The sequence below is a fragment of the Mustela nivalis genome (genome assembly GCF_964662115.1).
Source record: "Mustela nivalis genome assembly, chromosome: 8".
Taxonomy (NCBI): domain Eukaryota; kingdom Metazoa; phylum Chordata; class Mammalia; order Carnivora; family Mustelidae; genus Mustela; species Mustela nivalis.
This window is the reverse complement of record NC_139027.1, coordinates 63,204,537-63,220,365: the sequence shown is the minus strand read 5'-3', so window position 1 is coordinate 63,220,365 and position 15,829 is coordinate 63,204,537. Positions and strand designations below refer to the sequence as shown.

The following is a 15,829-nucleotide window of genomic DNA, read 5'->3' as shown; positions in this document are numbered from 1 at the left end:
AAAGCAAAATTTACCAAAAGAAAATTAATTTTGGAAAACTCCTAGCTCTCATTCAACAAAGTCTTAAAATAAGTTTTAGATTTTCACTTTCTTCAGCATTTTATTTCTCACAACTTCGCCAAATAAGCAAATGGGTTCCAAAAATTATCACTATAGTATTTAGCAAACATTAGCCCTTCTGAAGTCAATGTTTTGAAAAGAATTAACATTTAGTTATAGTAAGCAATTCGCTAAAAAGAAATTTATCAACTTATACTCTGATGGTTATCTGGCTATGCAGAACTGAAAACACAAAGGCAAATACACAGGAAATAATAAAAATATAAAATGCTCTCATTTGGAGAAAAAGAAAAAAGAAAAAGGTCAAGCTGAGATTTAGGAAGGAACTCTATTACAATTCAAAATATGAGTTGATGTACTTCTGAGTATAACTTCTATAGTCACTACAGAAACAATCTGTAAGCCACTTTACAAGTCATGTAATTATCTCAATAAGTGCAGACAGAGACCTTAATTTCTCTGGTTTCCAATTCTGCTAACTTATGTGATCTTGGATAAGTCATTTAACTTCAATAGCTGTTTGATAGGTAAAATTGATGGAACTCAAGCAAAAGTGTTATCAAGTCTCTTTTCCTTCTAACATGTTAAGATTCTGTAAAAATTATAATGCACACTTGAGACCTCTGTGGTCAAAATGGAGCATTTACTTCATTTTGAGTTTTTTTTAATCTCCTACTCATGTTGACAATGAAAAATATCAACTTAAATCATCAATCTCAGTAAGAGTATGAAGTTAATAAGATGTTCACTGTATTTAGAGTAGATGAACAAAGAAAAATATCTGTGACTTTGGAAGTCATTTAGTACATACAGCAAATTTTAAAAGAGAAGATGATTTCCTGCATTCAAATAGGACTCAATATAGTGAATGGTACATATATACTGATTAAAAAAAAACCCTACAAATAGTTAAACAAAAAAGCAGATTATAAATTCCATATGATCCCATATATATGAGTCACAATTTCTGAGATGATGTATTCAAATACATTTTTATGTGTAATTATACAGACATACAAATATGTAATAAATTAGACTGATCTATAGAGGTGGCTTTCCTGTATATCTATTGTAAATTAAATGCAAATATATTATATATGTTAATTACATCCATGTTCAAGATCAATTCTGTTTATACAATAAACTTTATATAACTGTACAGAACCTAATTAAAAAACTGATATACTTCTGGATGATTTAACGTCAATTAGTAAGTAGCATCCTAGATATTTCAGAATCTTTTGTATTATAACATAGGTAACTAAATGCAATACTGTACTATCAAAATTCAGGTAGTTTTCGGTAGTAAGTTGTATAGATATATAAAAACTAGAGACTAATTGCCAAGTTTTACTTTAGTAGTCCAACTGAAACGATGAAAGCTCCACATAAAGGAATATTAATTGAAAAATAAGTAATTCTTGTTCTTAATTAACATACAGTTTTTCAAATCTCATGTAAAAGAACCCATCAAATCAATAGCTATCAAAGAATACAATTGTCATACAATATTAAGTAACTATTTTTGTCATATATGGTATTTTTTAGATTCTATAGAACATTGTTCTAAGGAAAATTTTAACCCAATCTCTTCTGTGATTGGACCATCTAAGCAGTAAGGCTTCCTTGAAGTAAACACATACAAACTGTAGCAAATTACAAAAACGGCCAGCAGACAGAGTGCCCAGCCTCTGAAACACATCTGTGTTTTTCAAGTAGTTCTTGGATCTTGGCCAAAGCTGAAGAAGCCCTGATCTCCTTTTTTAAAAGAAAAGATAATAGTTCCATCCCATAGTTCAGCATGTACTTTAAATATTGCATAGAAATACACCTATAAAAATGACAAAATTCAACTATTTCCCTTATTATATTTCTTTTTGACTTATATATTCACTTTTAATAAGGACTGTTTAATTAAAATTGGCATTGTTTTCTTTGAGGGTTGGACAGAGTGAGGGGAAATGGCAGAATTGGGAGAACAGGTATTCAACAGGAAAAAAAAAATGAAACAAATGTGTTCCTTTACTGTAAATCAAAAAATACCAAGTAAAAGAAATAAAGGTTTGTATATTTACAAAAACAAGTCTGCATTAAGGTTTAAAAAAGATCAGCTTGACCTTTAGAATTTAGTTTTAAATGTGATTTTGCACTACATACTTTTAATATACAGCTTCAGCTATCACTGTTTTTAACTGACAATCCCAGAACTAAATATTCCAGAAGAAATGACCACAACTAAAATACAACTTCGGTCTATGTAACCTGAACTCAATATACAATTAAAGATTCTAATAAATCATATCAATATAAAAATCATTCATTTCCACTTTTTTTTTATACAAATTTGTTTCTCGATTCCTTCTTAATTTAAATAAAGTCTTCTCTTCTCTCATCCATAATAGTGCTTCACAGTTACCAATGCTGCAAAAACTTAGATACATTCTTCACAGAAATATTAAGTGTCACCTTATCTACCCTGAAAAGGTATAAGAAAAAGCAAAAAGGATGGGCCATTCTAATGGCTACATCCTTCCTCTTGATATTACCAACTAAAGTCATTAACTGGAATAATAAAATTTTATAGATGTAGTTCTAGACAGAGAATCTCCTTAGTAAAGTACAGTGTAAAAATAAGGCTATTAAAAAAACCACCACCACCACCACGAGTCAAGACAGGATGCATTTAAAATTTTTCATTTTGGTCTTCACAACAGCAAAGCAATTTTTATAAATGTACAAAGTACAAACAATTAAAACTCTGAAGTAAATTACAGAAACCCATGTGATCTTTGGAGAAATAAAGGAAAATTTCTCCCTGATCTTAAGGGTAAAAACAAAGCTCACCTTTAAAAATTAAAAAATAATTTTTTATTCATTTTGACAAAAATATCCATGTAACTTCTTTCACAAATAAATTTCTATCCCACTAATATTTTCAATACTTATCACACATGAATCTTAAAATTATACCTGAATATTCTGTGTGTGAGGAAAAGAGAGAATGAGTCATTTCTCAAATTGCCTGATAAAGAGGCACTCTAAGATACCAACTTTTCTGTGTCACCCAGCTTTATGTATTAATTTTCTCTCATGGAAAGCTTAAATGCCAGACACATTTTTAAAACGGACAAACACAATTGATCTTTTCATACTACAATCTTCTGAACCAGAGTTGATTGATGATTCCTGGGAACAATAAAAAAAGTTAAATGTCCAGGTTTTCTCAAATTCTAATGTGTCCCTAGTGATTACTAAATAAATGATTAATATGCTGAACTTGCTTACTCTACTTATTTCTCAAAATTCATAACCTAGAACTAAAACAAAGACATAAAGACAGCTATGTTTTGTGCCAACAGAATTAGTAATTATAGATCACTAGCCTGTAAAGAGTCTATAAATGGAGGCATAACCTTTGCAAGTTCTTAAAATACAGAATTAAAATTTTAGCCAAAACAAAGAATAAAAAGGTATACATATGGATGTGTTTGGAGAGTGTAATTCATAGTAAAAGTTGAAGACAAGAGACTTCAGTGAAACTTTACTTGGGATAGTGGAAACTTTCAAATTTTGTCTTTGTACAATGTTACAAAAAAGGACATCAAGGTCCTCTGAGCCTGCCCAATCTTATTTCTAATATTTCTTCACTATGAAGTCTATATTTTGAGCAAGTCTGTAATAAAAGAGCGACACAAAATCATGTCTAGGCTTTTGGAAACCTAGTGGGTAAATTTTTTGAGCTTTCCAAAATAAATTTTTTAAAGTACCAAATACCTTTTCAGAAGCCATTAGCACTTCCTACATTGAAAACATTCAGAGTTCATTTCACAGAGTATTTCCTGACTATAATAACAGTTTAATGAAGCACATACCTTTGCCTTCAACTTGAGAGTAATTAGATGCTTTCTACCAGAAGCATCTTCAGCTTTTAACTTGATGGTACTGAGACAAGTATCCACATATACAAGTCTGGTGAACAGAAGGAAATAAAAAATGATCATACTAGGGAGGGCAAAGATGGGGGGAGGGGAAGTTGGAGGATGGTAGGATTCAAAATGAAAATATTTGCTGTATTCCTATGAATCCATTACAAAAATTAATCAGAGGAATTTCTGCATGCCAGCCCTTTATGCAGCTATAGATTTACTGCCGTTAATACACCAGCCTGGTGCTTAATGCAGTCATAGATCTCTGGATTATTTACAATGTGTGTCAAGGCTCATGCTGTGGTCAGTGAGCACTATGTTTCGGTTTTCCATCACTGGAACCTTTGGCACACACAGCATGTTGCTGTCAGCCTCTGCTTATGTACACATTAAACTTCCTGTCAAACTCTTTGATCCATTTCTGTAGTTTCATACACTAGTAGACTTTTATGCTTCCTTTATTTGTTTTTCCCTTCAATGAACTTCTCCTTTATTATCAATAATGTTAGTGTACAAAAATCTGGCTGATATTAGTTCATATACTCAATTGATCCTCTAAGGAAAATGTTATATAAGCACAGGTACAGTCTAATCTGCTAACAATAAATTTTCTTTCCATGCAATATATAGCTTCTGACATTTAACCTGGACATGTATTCAAAATGACTAATAATTTTAAACCTATAGCACAGCACAATTGTTTTTGGCTTTAAGTTGCTCTAAATGTATGAATTTTCTACAACGGAAACCAATACCCTTTGAAATATATCATTCTGTAAAAATACAGTCCCTTGAGTAGCATAAGCTACTGCCAAAAAGGTTCAAATTTAGCAGTATATTTACTAGCGAACTGGGCATGTGGATTTTTTTTTGACATTTTTACAATACTATTCTCTTGTAAAGATAAAAAGTAGCCTAAGAGTATTGCACAACTTATCACCCAGACTGATGGTGAGACCCATTATAGTTCAGAACTAACATTAGCCTCCTAACCTAGGAAACATTTCTTTTAACATCACTATATGCCACTTAGTCACTGGCCAGATATAATGGTTAAAATGGGTCAATTTCAAGAAATGCTGGGCAAGAGCTGTGAACACTGCTTGTAATGAAAAACAGATCTGAATCTGAAAAGATATGTATCTTCAATAGGAGAATCAAAAGCAAAACAAAACAATCTTTATCAACAGAAGAAATTTATATCAGAAACTATGAATAGTCTAGAGTCCTGGAAAATAAAAAGTAAAATTATTCTAGAAAAAAATATTTACATTAAAATATCAATGGCTTCATATATATATATATATATATATATATATATATATACATATATATATATAAAATCATTTTCCTACAGCTCTATCTGTAAACATCTCAAACAGACCTGTACCCCTGGGGATAAAAATATATGTTTATAAAAAATAAAAAATTATATTAAAAAAAAAAAAATCCCTCTCCTCCCAAAAATGTAGAACATTAAGACTTTAAAGGTTTTCTTTCTTTGACAGACAGAGATCACAAGTAGGCAGAGAGTCAGCTGGGGGGTGAGGGTCGGGGGTGAGGCTGGGGGGTGAGGAAGCAGGCCTCCTGCTGAGCAGAGCGCCTGATGCAGGGCTCAATCCCAGGACCCTGGGATCATGACCTGAGCAGAAGGCAGACACTTAACGATTGAGCCACTCCAGTGTCCCAACAAAACAGATTAGAAGAAAAAGAAAGAAGACTCCTGGAGGAAGATAGTGGACAAAAAAAATCTGTAGAATATATAGACAAGAGGGTAGGACTTAATATATAAGACAAAATTAATATAAAAAATACAAGAAACCAAAAGGGATGAAGAAATTTTAAACTAAGTTATAAACAATAAAGCTATGTTGAAAGTGCAATTGCTCTACCATTAGCTTTTCAGTGAAAAGTATTTATGTAGTCATTAAAAATGTAACTGCTTACTAATCACAATTTTTAGAATCCAACAACAGACAAAAGCTAAAAGACTTAATTATAGCTACAGAAATTAATGTAAATATATTTGACCACAGCAATTTAAAAAGTAGAGATGACAAAAATTGAGAGGTAGAAGGGGAAAGATATGAGGAAGGAAGATAAGGAACACTAAAATTTATAATTGCTGGGGCACCTGGGTGGCTCAGTGGGTTGGGCCGCTGCCTTCTGCTCAGGTCATGATCTCAGGGTCCTGGGATCGAGTCCTGCATCGGGCTCTCTGCTCAGCGGGGAGCCTGCTTCCCTCTCTCTCTGCCTGCCTCTCTGTCTACTTGTGATCTCTCTCTGTCAAATAAATAAATAAATAATCTTAAAAAAATTGTAATTGCTAATTTGAGAGGAAGACATAACATCTTTAATTGAAGGAACATGAAGGAAGTTTAAGAAATTTTAGGGCGAATAGAAGAATAATAGTGAAGAAGGGAGAGAAAAGGTGGTATACGAGCCGAATCCATTTTTATTATAGTAACCAGTACAGTATTTCTAAGACTGGTAAGTTACACTGAAAAAGCCATATTATTTAGAAATATCGAAGTTGTACACATGAACATTTAAGAGTGTCTGTCTAAAAGAGTCAGATAAATATGCACAGAGAAAGCAAGAACGGATGACAAGAGAAGGAACAACTAAGTCACCACCTAGTACTTCTCATGCTTCACATTTCTGCTCAGCATCAATATACTAGAAATCATTATTGAACACCTAGAAGATAGAAATAAACAAAAGGTCTAGTCTTTACAGAATCATACAAAAAAATCAACTTCCCACAATAGTTACGACAGAAATAATACCTTAGAGATAAACACTGTCCTGTTCCAAATATGGCCTTGCAGTCAAAATGATCATAATGTTAATCTTGAACTTTTAAGAACTAATTCAAATAAGGCAGCAAAAAATGTATAATTATGAGTTAATCTCAGCACAGTCATTTAAAATTAAACATTGTACTCATGCTGACTCCCTGTCTACTTTGTATGAGGGACAGGAAGAAACCTTACTGTGATTATTGACACTTTGGTACACCCAACCTAGATTGCAAAATGTCCAGTGCTATCTCTTCTCACCTCCTTCCTTTTGGTAATAGGATCCCTGCCTCCACAGCATCCCTAACTAAACCAAATTTTAGCAGGGTACATTCTACTCAGCTAAAACCCTTCCAGCTGCCCTTGGGTGTCGGCATATCAATAAATCTTGGTCAAAGAACTGTAAGCAGCAGGGATGTGTGCATCTCTTATCCATTTATAACAGAACTGTGCCTTCTCCCCACCCCCTCTCATCTTCCCTACTACAGACTAAAACTTGGGCCAATGAGAGCCAGCAAAGACCATGCAGACAAGAACAACACTCAGAGCAGCTCTGACCAACAGAACCCTCCGCAGTGATGGAGGTGGACTCTCTCTGCACTGTCCAAAATAGTAACCACGGCCATGTGTGGATATGAAGAACTTAAAATACAGCTGGTATAGACCCTGAATTGTTAATGTAATTTAAATATAAATGTCAATGTCAATAGCCACATATGGCTAAGACCTATGTACTTAACAATGCAGCCAGACTGGATGATTGAGAAACAAAATAAACATGGATTCTTAGATGACCCTGTGGAACAGAGCTACCAACTCATTCCTGACCATCTGCCTACCTCTCAACTGTTAAATGAGAGAGATGAATAAAATTCTAACCTTGTCTGGAACACTGAGAATTTAGGGTTCTCTTTGTTAATGGCAGCTCAGCTTGTATCCTTACTAATACAATGTATTTCTATCCACAACAGGAAAGAGTATCTTAGGGTTTGGTCTATGGAAGAGATTATTAAAGGAAGGAGTTAAAGTGATAAAATCTTACAAATAATATCAAAATCAATTTTTCTGAAAAAAGTCTGTTTCAAATGCTCTGCTTTATTATAAAGTTGGGTCTCTCAATTTAGACAATATGGAGTAAACAGTTTCATTCATTTAAATAAGATATAAGCTCATGCAAGTAATAAATTTAGGAAAATCAGTGAAAAGCTCAATTTTTGAAAAGTTATGAAATCACATTTTAAATTTGTATTTAGAAGTTTTGGTGTTATTACTTAAATAGGCATATTCTAAAATAGACTAAGGAAATAGAAAAACACAAATATAAAATCTAAAGAATATATATTTTTGGCACTTAACTTTGTATTTCTCACTTGCTGCATTTCTTTATAAGTTACTGCTTATAATAAAATGGCACTACACTTGAGTTAAAATTTTTAAAACCTTTGAAAAAGGATACTAATACTTAAGATTCATAGAGGTTTCCACTGTTCCTGTTAAAAGCTGAATGGTATCAGTACAGACAGGCAAAACAAATTTGCTTTGTTTTTCTTGAAATACAGTATTTACTTTGACTAAAAGCTTAGGTTACATAGTTTTTCTTTAAATACCTAGAGGCATAGATGTAGCAATAACATCAAAAGGCAGACTAAAGATCTTCATCTTTTAATAAAGCATCAATTTCATCTTCATTACCACCCTCAGGTTTAAGCATTAACTACTTCAAAAAACAATCTCCCTAAATGGTGTCTTTATTTCTTGTATCTTCTGTACATCAATCTATTCTGCCTTCCATGACTAAATTAATCTTCCTAAATACTTTTTTTTTTTTAAGATTTATGTATTATATATATAGAGAGAGAGCATGAGTAGGAGGGGCAGAGGGAAAGGGACAGTCCCAGACTCCCTGCTGAGCGGGAAGCCCAATGTGGGGCTTGAGCTCAAGACCCTGAGATCACAACTGAGCCAAAACCAAGAGTCAGGTACTTAACCGACTGAGCCACCCAGGTGCCCCTATCTTCCTAGATACTTTTATAAAATCCTATCAACCCCTTGCTCAAAAATAATCAGTGAGTCCCCATCATTTGCATATACAGAATCCTTAGTCTAGTAGGAAAGACCTTTCAGTCGCCCTGGTTTCTATCCTCTTCTGTGAGCAACTAATCTACTACAAAGTCCAAAGATGAACTGCACATTTCCATCACTATAAACTTACTTCCACCACTGCCTTTTAAGGCTCTCTACATTCCTTCCAAGCTTATCCCAATAACCACCTCCTTTAGGAAGAACCTTCCTAAATCATCTGCAGCCCCAAAGGACTTCATCTTCCTAGGGGTGCCCGGGTGGCTCAGTTGGTTTAGTGTCCAACTCTTGGTTTCAGTTCAGGTCATGATCTCAGGAGTCTTGAGACTGAACCCCACCAAGGTCTCAGAGTCTGCTTGAGATTCTCTCCGCCCTCTCTCTCTGCCCCACTCCCCACTTGCATATGCATGCACAAGCAGGTGAACTCTCTCTCAAATAAATGAATCTTCAAAAGGACTTTCTCAAAAGAAAGTCACACTGTTCCTTTTCAAGTTTTTGCTTCCCAGTCAAATCAACTTTTTTCTAAGGAATATTAAAGTTTTAAACTATGCATTGCATCAATGCTCTATGCATTACATGACCATGGAGAAGTTACTATCAGACTGGTTCAATATTTATTGATTTTATATGCAAGTTTCAAACAACTGAATGCAAACTGTTTAAATTACATACTATAAACATATTACCAATTTAGAAAAACAATTTTTTCATTATTAGATAATCTCCACTTTTTCAGTGATTTGAATATATATGAGAAAAAAGCACTCTATGATAAAGATAATTTAGGATGAAAATCATACTTATTAACATCTATGTTCTTATGCAATATGCAGTGAAAATTATCATTACTGGTTATAATGAAATCATAACACTAATTAAGAGCTGTAAAACTCATATATAGTCTGACATTTTTAGGTGAACTAGTAGCTCAACTTTATACCTATTTTATACATGGCATTCTTTGAATCAAATAACACATGTTTCTTATTAACCCTTACTATTAAGTATTATTAGTTTCATTTGAAAAATAAAACGTGGCTCAGAGAGGTTACATTACTCACCCAATGACACAGAGCTGATAAGCCAGAATTAAAGCTCTTGTCCAGTTACAGGAATTAATTTCCTCCTAACAAGTATCTCCATTTCTCCCAATACGGTATACAGTTCTTTGAAATGCACTGGGAGTTATAGAAAATATCAATGGATTAGTAAGTTCGTTACCAAAATAAGATACTTAATTAAAAATTCAACTTAATATGTATTTACAATCTTTCAACAGCACAACAAATTTAATAAAACTCAGCTCTTTCCCTAGACAAATTTAAAAGGCCAAACAGTTGAATTCTACTCACTCTAATTGATATATATGCTGTCTTAAAAAAAGAATAAAACCATCAGATCACACTTGCCCTGTTAGAACTATTTAATCTCTGAATTACCTAGGGCCATGTGATTACTAAAACAAACATTAAGTATCTTCTAACTAAGATGACTACATATTTCTTCCAAAAAAACACTTCTGAGACTGCAAGAGGCCAGGATAAAAAGCATAAACTAGGATTATCCTAGGTAAAGTGGAATGTAGATCAACCTACTTATAACAACAAGTATTTAGTGCTTTCAACGCCAGGACATTCTTGATATCCTTAACATCCTAATGTTTCTGAACAGAAAATCCTGTTAAACCCCAAGGACTCTAATTCTTATCCTTTTAATGAGCCCTTCTGCTAAACAACACAAGCAGAAGTGAACAGAAACCTATCAAGACAGCTTTTTGCATCACTTACCTTTGTGAACTGTGTAATACCCAAAATCACTGACTTACCATCATCTTTTTACCCTTCAGACAATAGCTGTTTTTAGTGTGTTTTTATACAAGTTGAAAACAAGTACAGAAATTACAATAGCAATCAAACTTAAGGTCAGTTACTAATTCTCAATGCCATTTCCATAAAAAAAAAATGTATGTGAATAAAAGAAAAAAGATTTCAATCATATTCTAAATATTTCTATTTTTTCCTAATTTTTTATAAAGCCTCATCATATAGAATTGATTGGATATGTCAGTTATGGAATTTAAAAACACAGCAAAGTCTTCATTACCTTAAAAAAAAAAGATTTTTCTTTCATTATCAGATTTTACCATTATACTAACAAATCTACAAGAATATTAAAGTGTAAGAAAAACAAAGACATACTGACATTGTCTACAAATCATTAAGATTCTGACAATCCATTCAAATCAATTTGTCATACAAATTATTGTCTGTGTCATTTTAAGAGATATTTTAAATTAAGAAGCTGGCCAGCTATCTAGGCAAGGCCTCAAAAGGTAGCAATTCTAGTATGTGGATAGCACAATTCAACTCTCAGTGTTGGCACTGATGGTCTGAAACCCTATGCCAACATTGCCAGACCTGATTCAAGGATTAAATCACAAAAATAAAATTGATAGATTTTCTTACTCCAGAAAGCACTGAATAAATACTGACAAAATCTTACTATCCGGCTTCTGACAATCCACGCAAGCAATTTCTCTTTTGCTAACACATTCTTCATCTGTAAAGACTGTGAAACAAGTGATTCGGTAACAGCAGCTATATTCTAATTCAATCACGCACACTAGTCACTATAATTAAACTTTGATCTCTCACAAATCTAAACAACAGATTTCATAACTATCTCTCAGGATGGGTTAATTTTGCATGTGGCCAATTTTATCCATGATGAGACAGGCACATACTGAGGGTGAGACTAATAAAACCTATCTCCAAGTATATGAGGGCACTTTAGTGAAGGATCCTTATCAGAGCTACTCCGTAGCACAATTCAAGGCAGCAACATTCACACAGAATGCCTAAGGACTGTTATGCAGCCAGTCTTGGCTACATACACATTTTATATATAAAGCTGAACATAAAAATATGTATCTTGAAATTTATTCAGAGAATTAACTAGGCATTATATAAAGTGGCTATAGCAGTCAGTGGCACAGGACAGAAACTTCAAAAATGTAAGTCCCTGTATAAAATAATTTTAGTCTAAGGAAGAGACAAGCATTCATATTGTGATCAGTGCTATGATAGAGGCATTCATAACCTTCCTTTTGGCTTCATCTATTATCCAAGCTAGACATCTGTTCCTTTTTATCCCACATCAGAACAATAGGCATAATGCAAAGCAAAACTCAATACTTTCTTTTTTGTCCCTAAAAAACACTTATTCCATAAGATATTTTAATACTTCCACTATTTCTCTTATACCTTGTTAATGGCTCTCAAGAATTCCTATAATTATATTCTGTAGTACTTATCACAGTTAGAATTAAATACTACTGCGATCATCTACTTAAATTCTGACTCTCCCACTAGACATAAGTTCCTTGAGGAATCTTTATTAAAGTCTTGCCTATGGTTATCCACGGTCTTACATTATAGGCATTCAATAGTTAGGTGAGAAAAAAAAAATGAATGATTCACAAATCTCATATTTGCATTCTCAGTGCTTCAACTACTTCATTACTAGAGTTCTTCCAAACATGTCACAACAACTTTGAAAAGGGTTTCCCCTTCCCAAGTCCTTCCTACATTCCTAAGTATCCTCTAAACACTAAGATCTTAACGTTTAAGCATCTGAAAGTAAGTCAACCTGATTTTTCTATAACACCTTAAATCCAAAGAATGACCAGGTCCATGATGTCAATGCCTCAAGACAAATCTTCATACTTCCAGCCAAACTGCTCTTAGTTCATCTCAATTCATTACTTGTCTTCTGTTTCCTCTCTCCTGGTTATGCTAAATTTTATTTAAAAGTTCCATCTTTAAAAAAAAAAAAAAAAAGTTTCATTTTTCCCAAATCCTATTCAGGAATGGCACCTTACCAAATAATGCCTAATCACATGAATAGCATTAACCAGTCCGCGATATCATCACAACAGTACATTTGAAGTTATATGTAACAACAATACCTGGCTAAAATGGAGTATCCTGCTACAGACCTACACTTTCACTGAGAATCATCAGAGTAGCCTGATGCAAGAGGGGAAAAAAAAAATAAGGTTGGAGGCATCATAGAATTGCTAAGGCAACCAAGACCTAAAGAACCAAGGTCCTGAAAAGGGGGAACAGAGGAGAGGTAAGCCAACGTTGCAGCCATTTTCCCCTCAGCTTATTTACCAATTCTGCACACAGGGCTAGAGAAGAATAATTTGGGCAAAGGGCACAAACAGAAAGATGCTATTAAGAAGCAAACCAAAACAAACAAAAAAACCACACTGCAGGATTTCTGGAACTCTCTTGAGGTTAGAGATAAAAATAACGGACTTTTAAAGAGCCAGAATCTACTGGAAAGGTAGGGCCTGGGAACTTTCCCTAAACTTTCAGCACTCTTCCATCAAAACTTTTGATAAATCCTTGAACTGCAAGTGATGAGGATAAAAAAAAAAGAAGAAGAAAAAACTAAGTGGAAAGCCAGTGAAAACCAAGGGGGGGAGGGAATAGTTAGAAATCCCATAACACTGAGGAGAAATTAATTAAAATTTAGAACCTACATGAGGAAAAGCCCCAGTGAATACCCCCAAGCCCTCAGTGGGAACCCTGGAAGGGTTACCCCTAAAAGTAAAGCAAACAAGAGGCTGATGAAACATTGTCAAAAGTGGACCCCTGACTCGAACTGAGAGGTAAACTGGCCCCGTGAAGAGACACACACAAGAGTTTAGGATCTACCAAGGGAGAAATACCAATGAACACACCCAGCTCTTGCCTAAACTTTCTAGAGGGTTACGACTCAGGAAAGGGAGAGGAGCGGTAAGAAGTACATTGAGTCTTAAAAAAACTATAGCCCAAACTCAACCAGGATTATAGCAACCTACCCCTACTCGATTTCTTAGCAAAGGAAAAAGTAAACCCTTTTAAAAGAAAGTATCATTTAAAACCTCTGAACTTTTTTATATACAATTTCTAACACCTAACAAAAGATCATTAGGCATAGCACTTCAGCCTTAATGAACAAGGGCAAATACTGAAGAACAGTCAGCAAGAGAAAGTGAGAAAAGGTGTATTAACTAAAATATCTGGAAACGAAGTCAGTTTCCACATTTCTCCCCTTTTGCCAGTTTTTCAGGGTTTTTGTTTTGTTTGGGTTTTTCTTTTTTAAAGAAAGAGTAGTCAGAGTCATCTTGTTAAGCACAGACCATGAGGGTTCAGGTTTTACATTTTTGTTGTTATAGAGTACTCAATTTGCCACTGATTCAATTGTGAAAATAAAGAAAAACCCCTTACCTCTTACTATTAGAAAGTAGTAGGCCCACATGAAAAGATGCTCAGCATCACTTGTCTTCAGGGAACTACAAATCAAAACTACAATGAGATACCACCTCACACCTGTCGGAAAGGCTAAAATCAGCAACACAGGAAACAAAAAGGGGAACCCTCCTGCACTGTTGGTAGAATGCAAGCTGGTGCAGCCACACTGAAGAACAGTATGGAGGTTCCTCGAGAGGTTAAGAATAGAGCTACCCTATCATCCAGCAACTGCACTACTAAGTCTCTGGCCAAAACACAAAACTACTAATCCAAAGGGATATACGCACTCCAATGTTTATAGCAGCAGTAGCCACAAGAGCCAAATTATGGAAACAGCCCAAGTGTCCATCCACTGATGAATCTATGAGGAAGACGTGGTATACACACACACACACACACACACACACACACACACACACACACGCAATGCAACATTATTCAGCCATAAAAAAAACAATGAAATCTTGCCATTCGCAATGACCTGGATGGAGCTAGAAAGTATTGTGCTAAGTGAAATAAGAGTCAGAAAGACAAATACCATACGATTTCACTCATATGTGGAATTTAAGAAACAAAACAAACAAGCAAAGGGGGGTGAAAAAAGATGGACAAACCAAAAAACAGACTCTGAACTATAGAGAATTGATGGTTACTGTAGGGGCAGGGCAGGGGCGATGGGTTAAATAGGTAATGGTATAAGGAGTGTACTTGCTGTAATGAGCACACACAGTGCTGAATCACTGTATTGTATACCTGAAACCAATATTACACTGTATGCTAACTAACTGGAATTTATTTTTTTAAAGATTTATTTGAAAGAGAGAAAGAGAGCATGCGTATGTGTTGGCGGGGCAGTGGGGGCAGGGGTGGGAAGAGGGAGAGACAGGAGTGTGGACCTCAACGAAGGGCTCCATCTCATGACCCTGAGATCACAGGCTGAGCTGAAACCAGAAGTCAGACCCTTAACTAACTGCACCACCAGGCACCCCTTACAAAACTGTAATTTAAATAAAAACTTAAAAAGAAAAAAAAGCAGTAGGCCCTGGTATTTACCAATGTGGATAAACACACACGCACGTGTGCACGCGTGCACGCACATACACACATACACAACTTGCACACAGATGTTTACAGCAGCTTTATTCATAACTGCCAAAACTTAGAAGCTAACTAAGATGCCCTTCAGCAAGTGAACAAATAAACTTATACAGACAATGGAACTATATTCAGTACTAAAAACAAAAGAATTAATAAGCCGTGAAAAGATTAAGAAGAAGAAATTTAAATACATATTCCTAAGTAAAAGAAGCCAATCTGAAAAGGCTACATAATGTCCAACTATACAACATTCTGCAAAAATCCAAAACTGTGGAGACAGTAAAAAGATCAGTGGCTGCCAGAGGCTAGGGGAGAGGAAGAGGGAGGAAGCAAGGTAAAGGGAGAGGAAAGGAGAGAAAGGGAGAGAGACAGACAATTTGTGGGGTGCGGGGGGGAGTACCAGGAATGCCAAGATCCAGGACTAACTATATGACTGAAAACCACAAGAAAAAAAATTAAAAACAGACTCCAGTGGATCTAGATTATGGAAGTTAGCAGAAAAATATTTTTAAATAAGATAATACAGGAAAAGCCAGAGAATTCTGAAAATACTGAAATCTAG

General features: G+C 34.6%; 1 protein-coding gene across 5 annotated transcripts in view; it reads right to left on the bottom strand.

Moving 5' to 3' along the window:
* The window catches only part of FANCL (FA complementation group L), a 304,302-nt gene that overhangs the window by 48,601 nt on the left and 239,872 nt on the right, over window positions 1–15,829 (bottom strand). For all 5 annotated transcript variants that reach the window (XM_082744360.1, XM_082744361.1, XM_082744359.1 and 2 more), the window contains one exon: window positions 3,933–4,029. In XM_082744360.1, coding sequence (XP_082600486.1) covers window positions 3,933–4,029 — 97 coding nt within the window. The remainder of the gene's footprint in view (window positions 1–3,932; window positions 4,030–15,829) is intronic.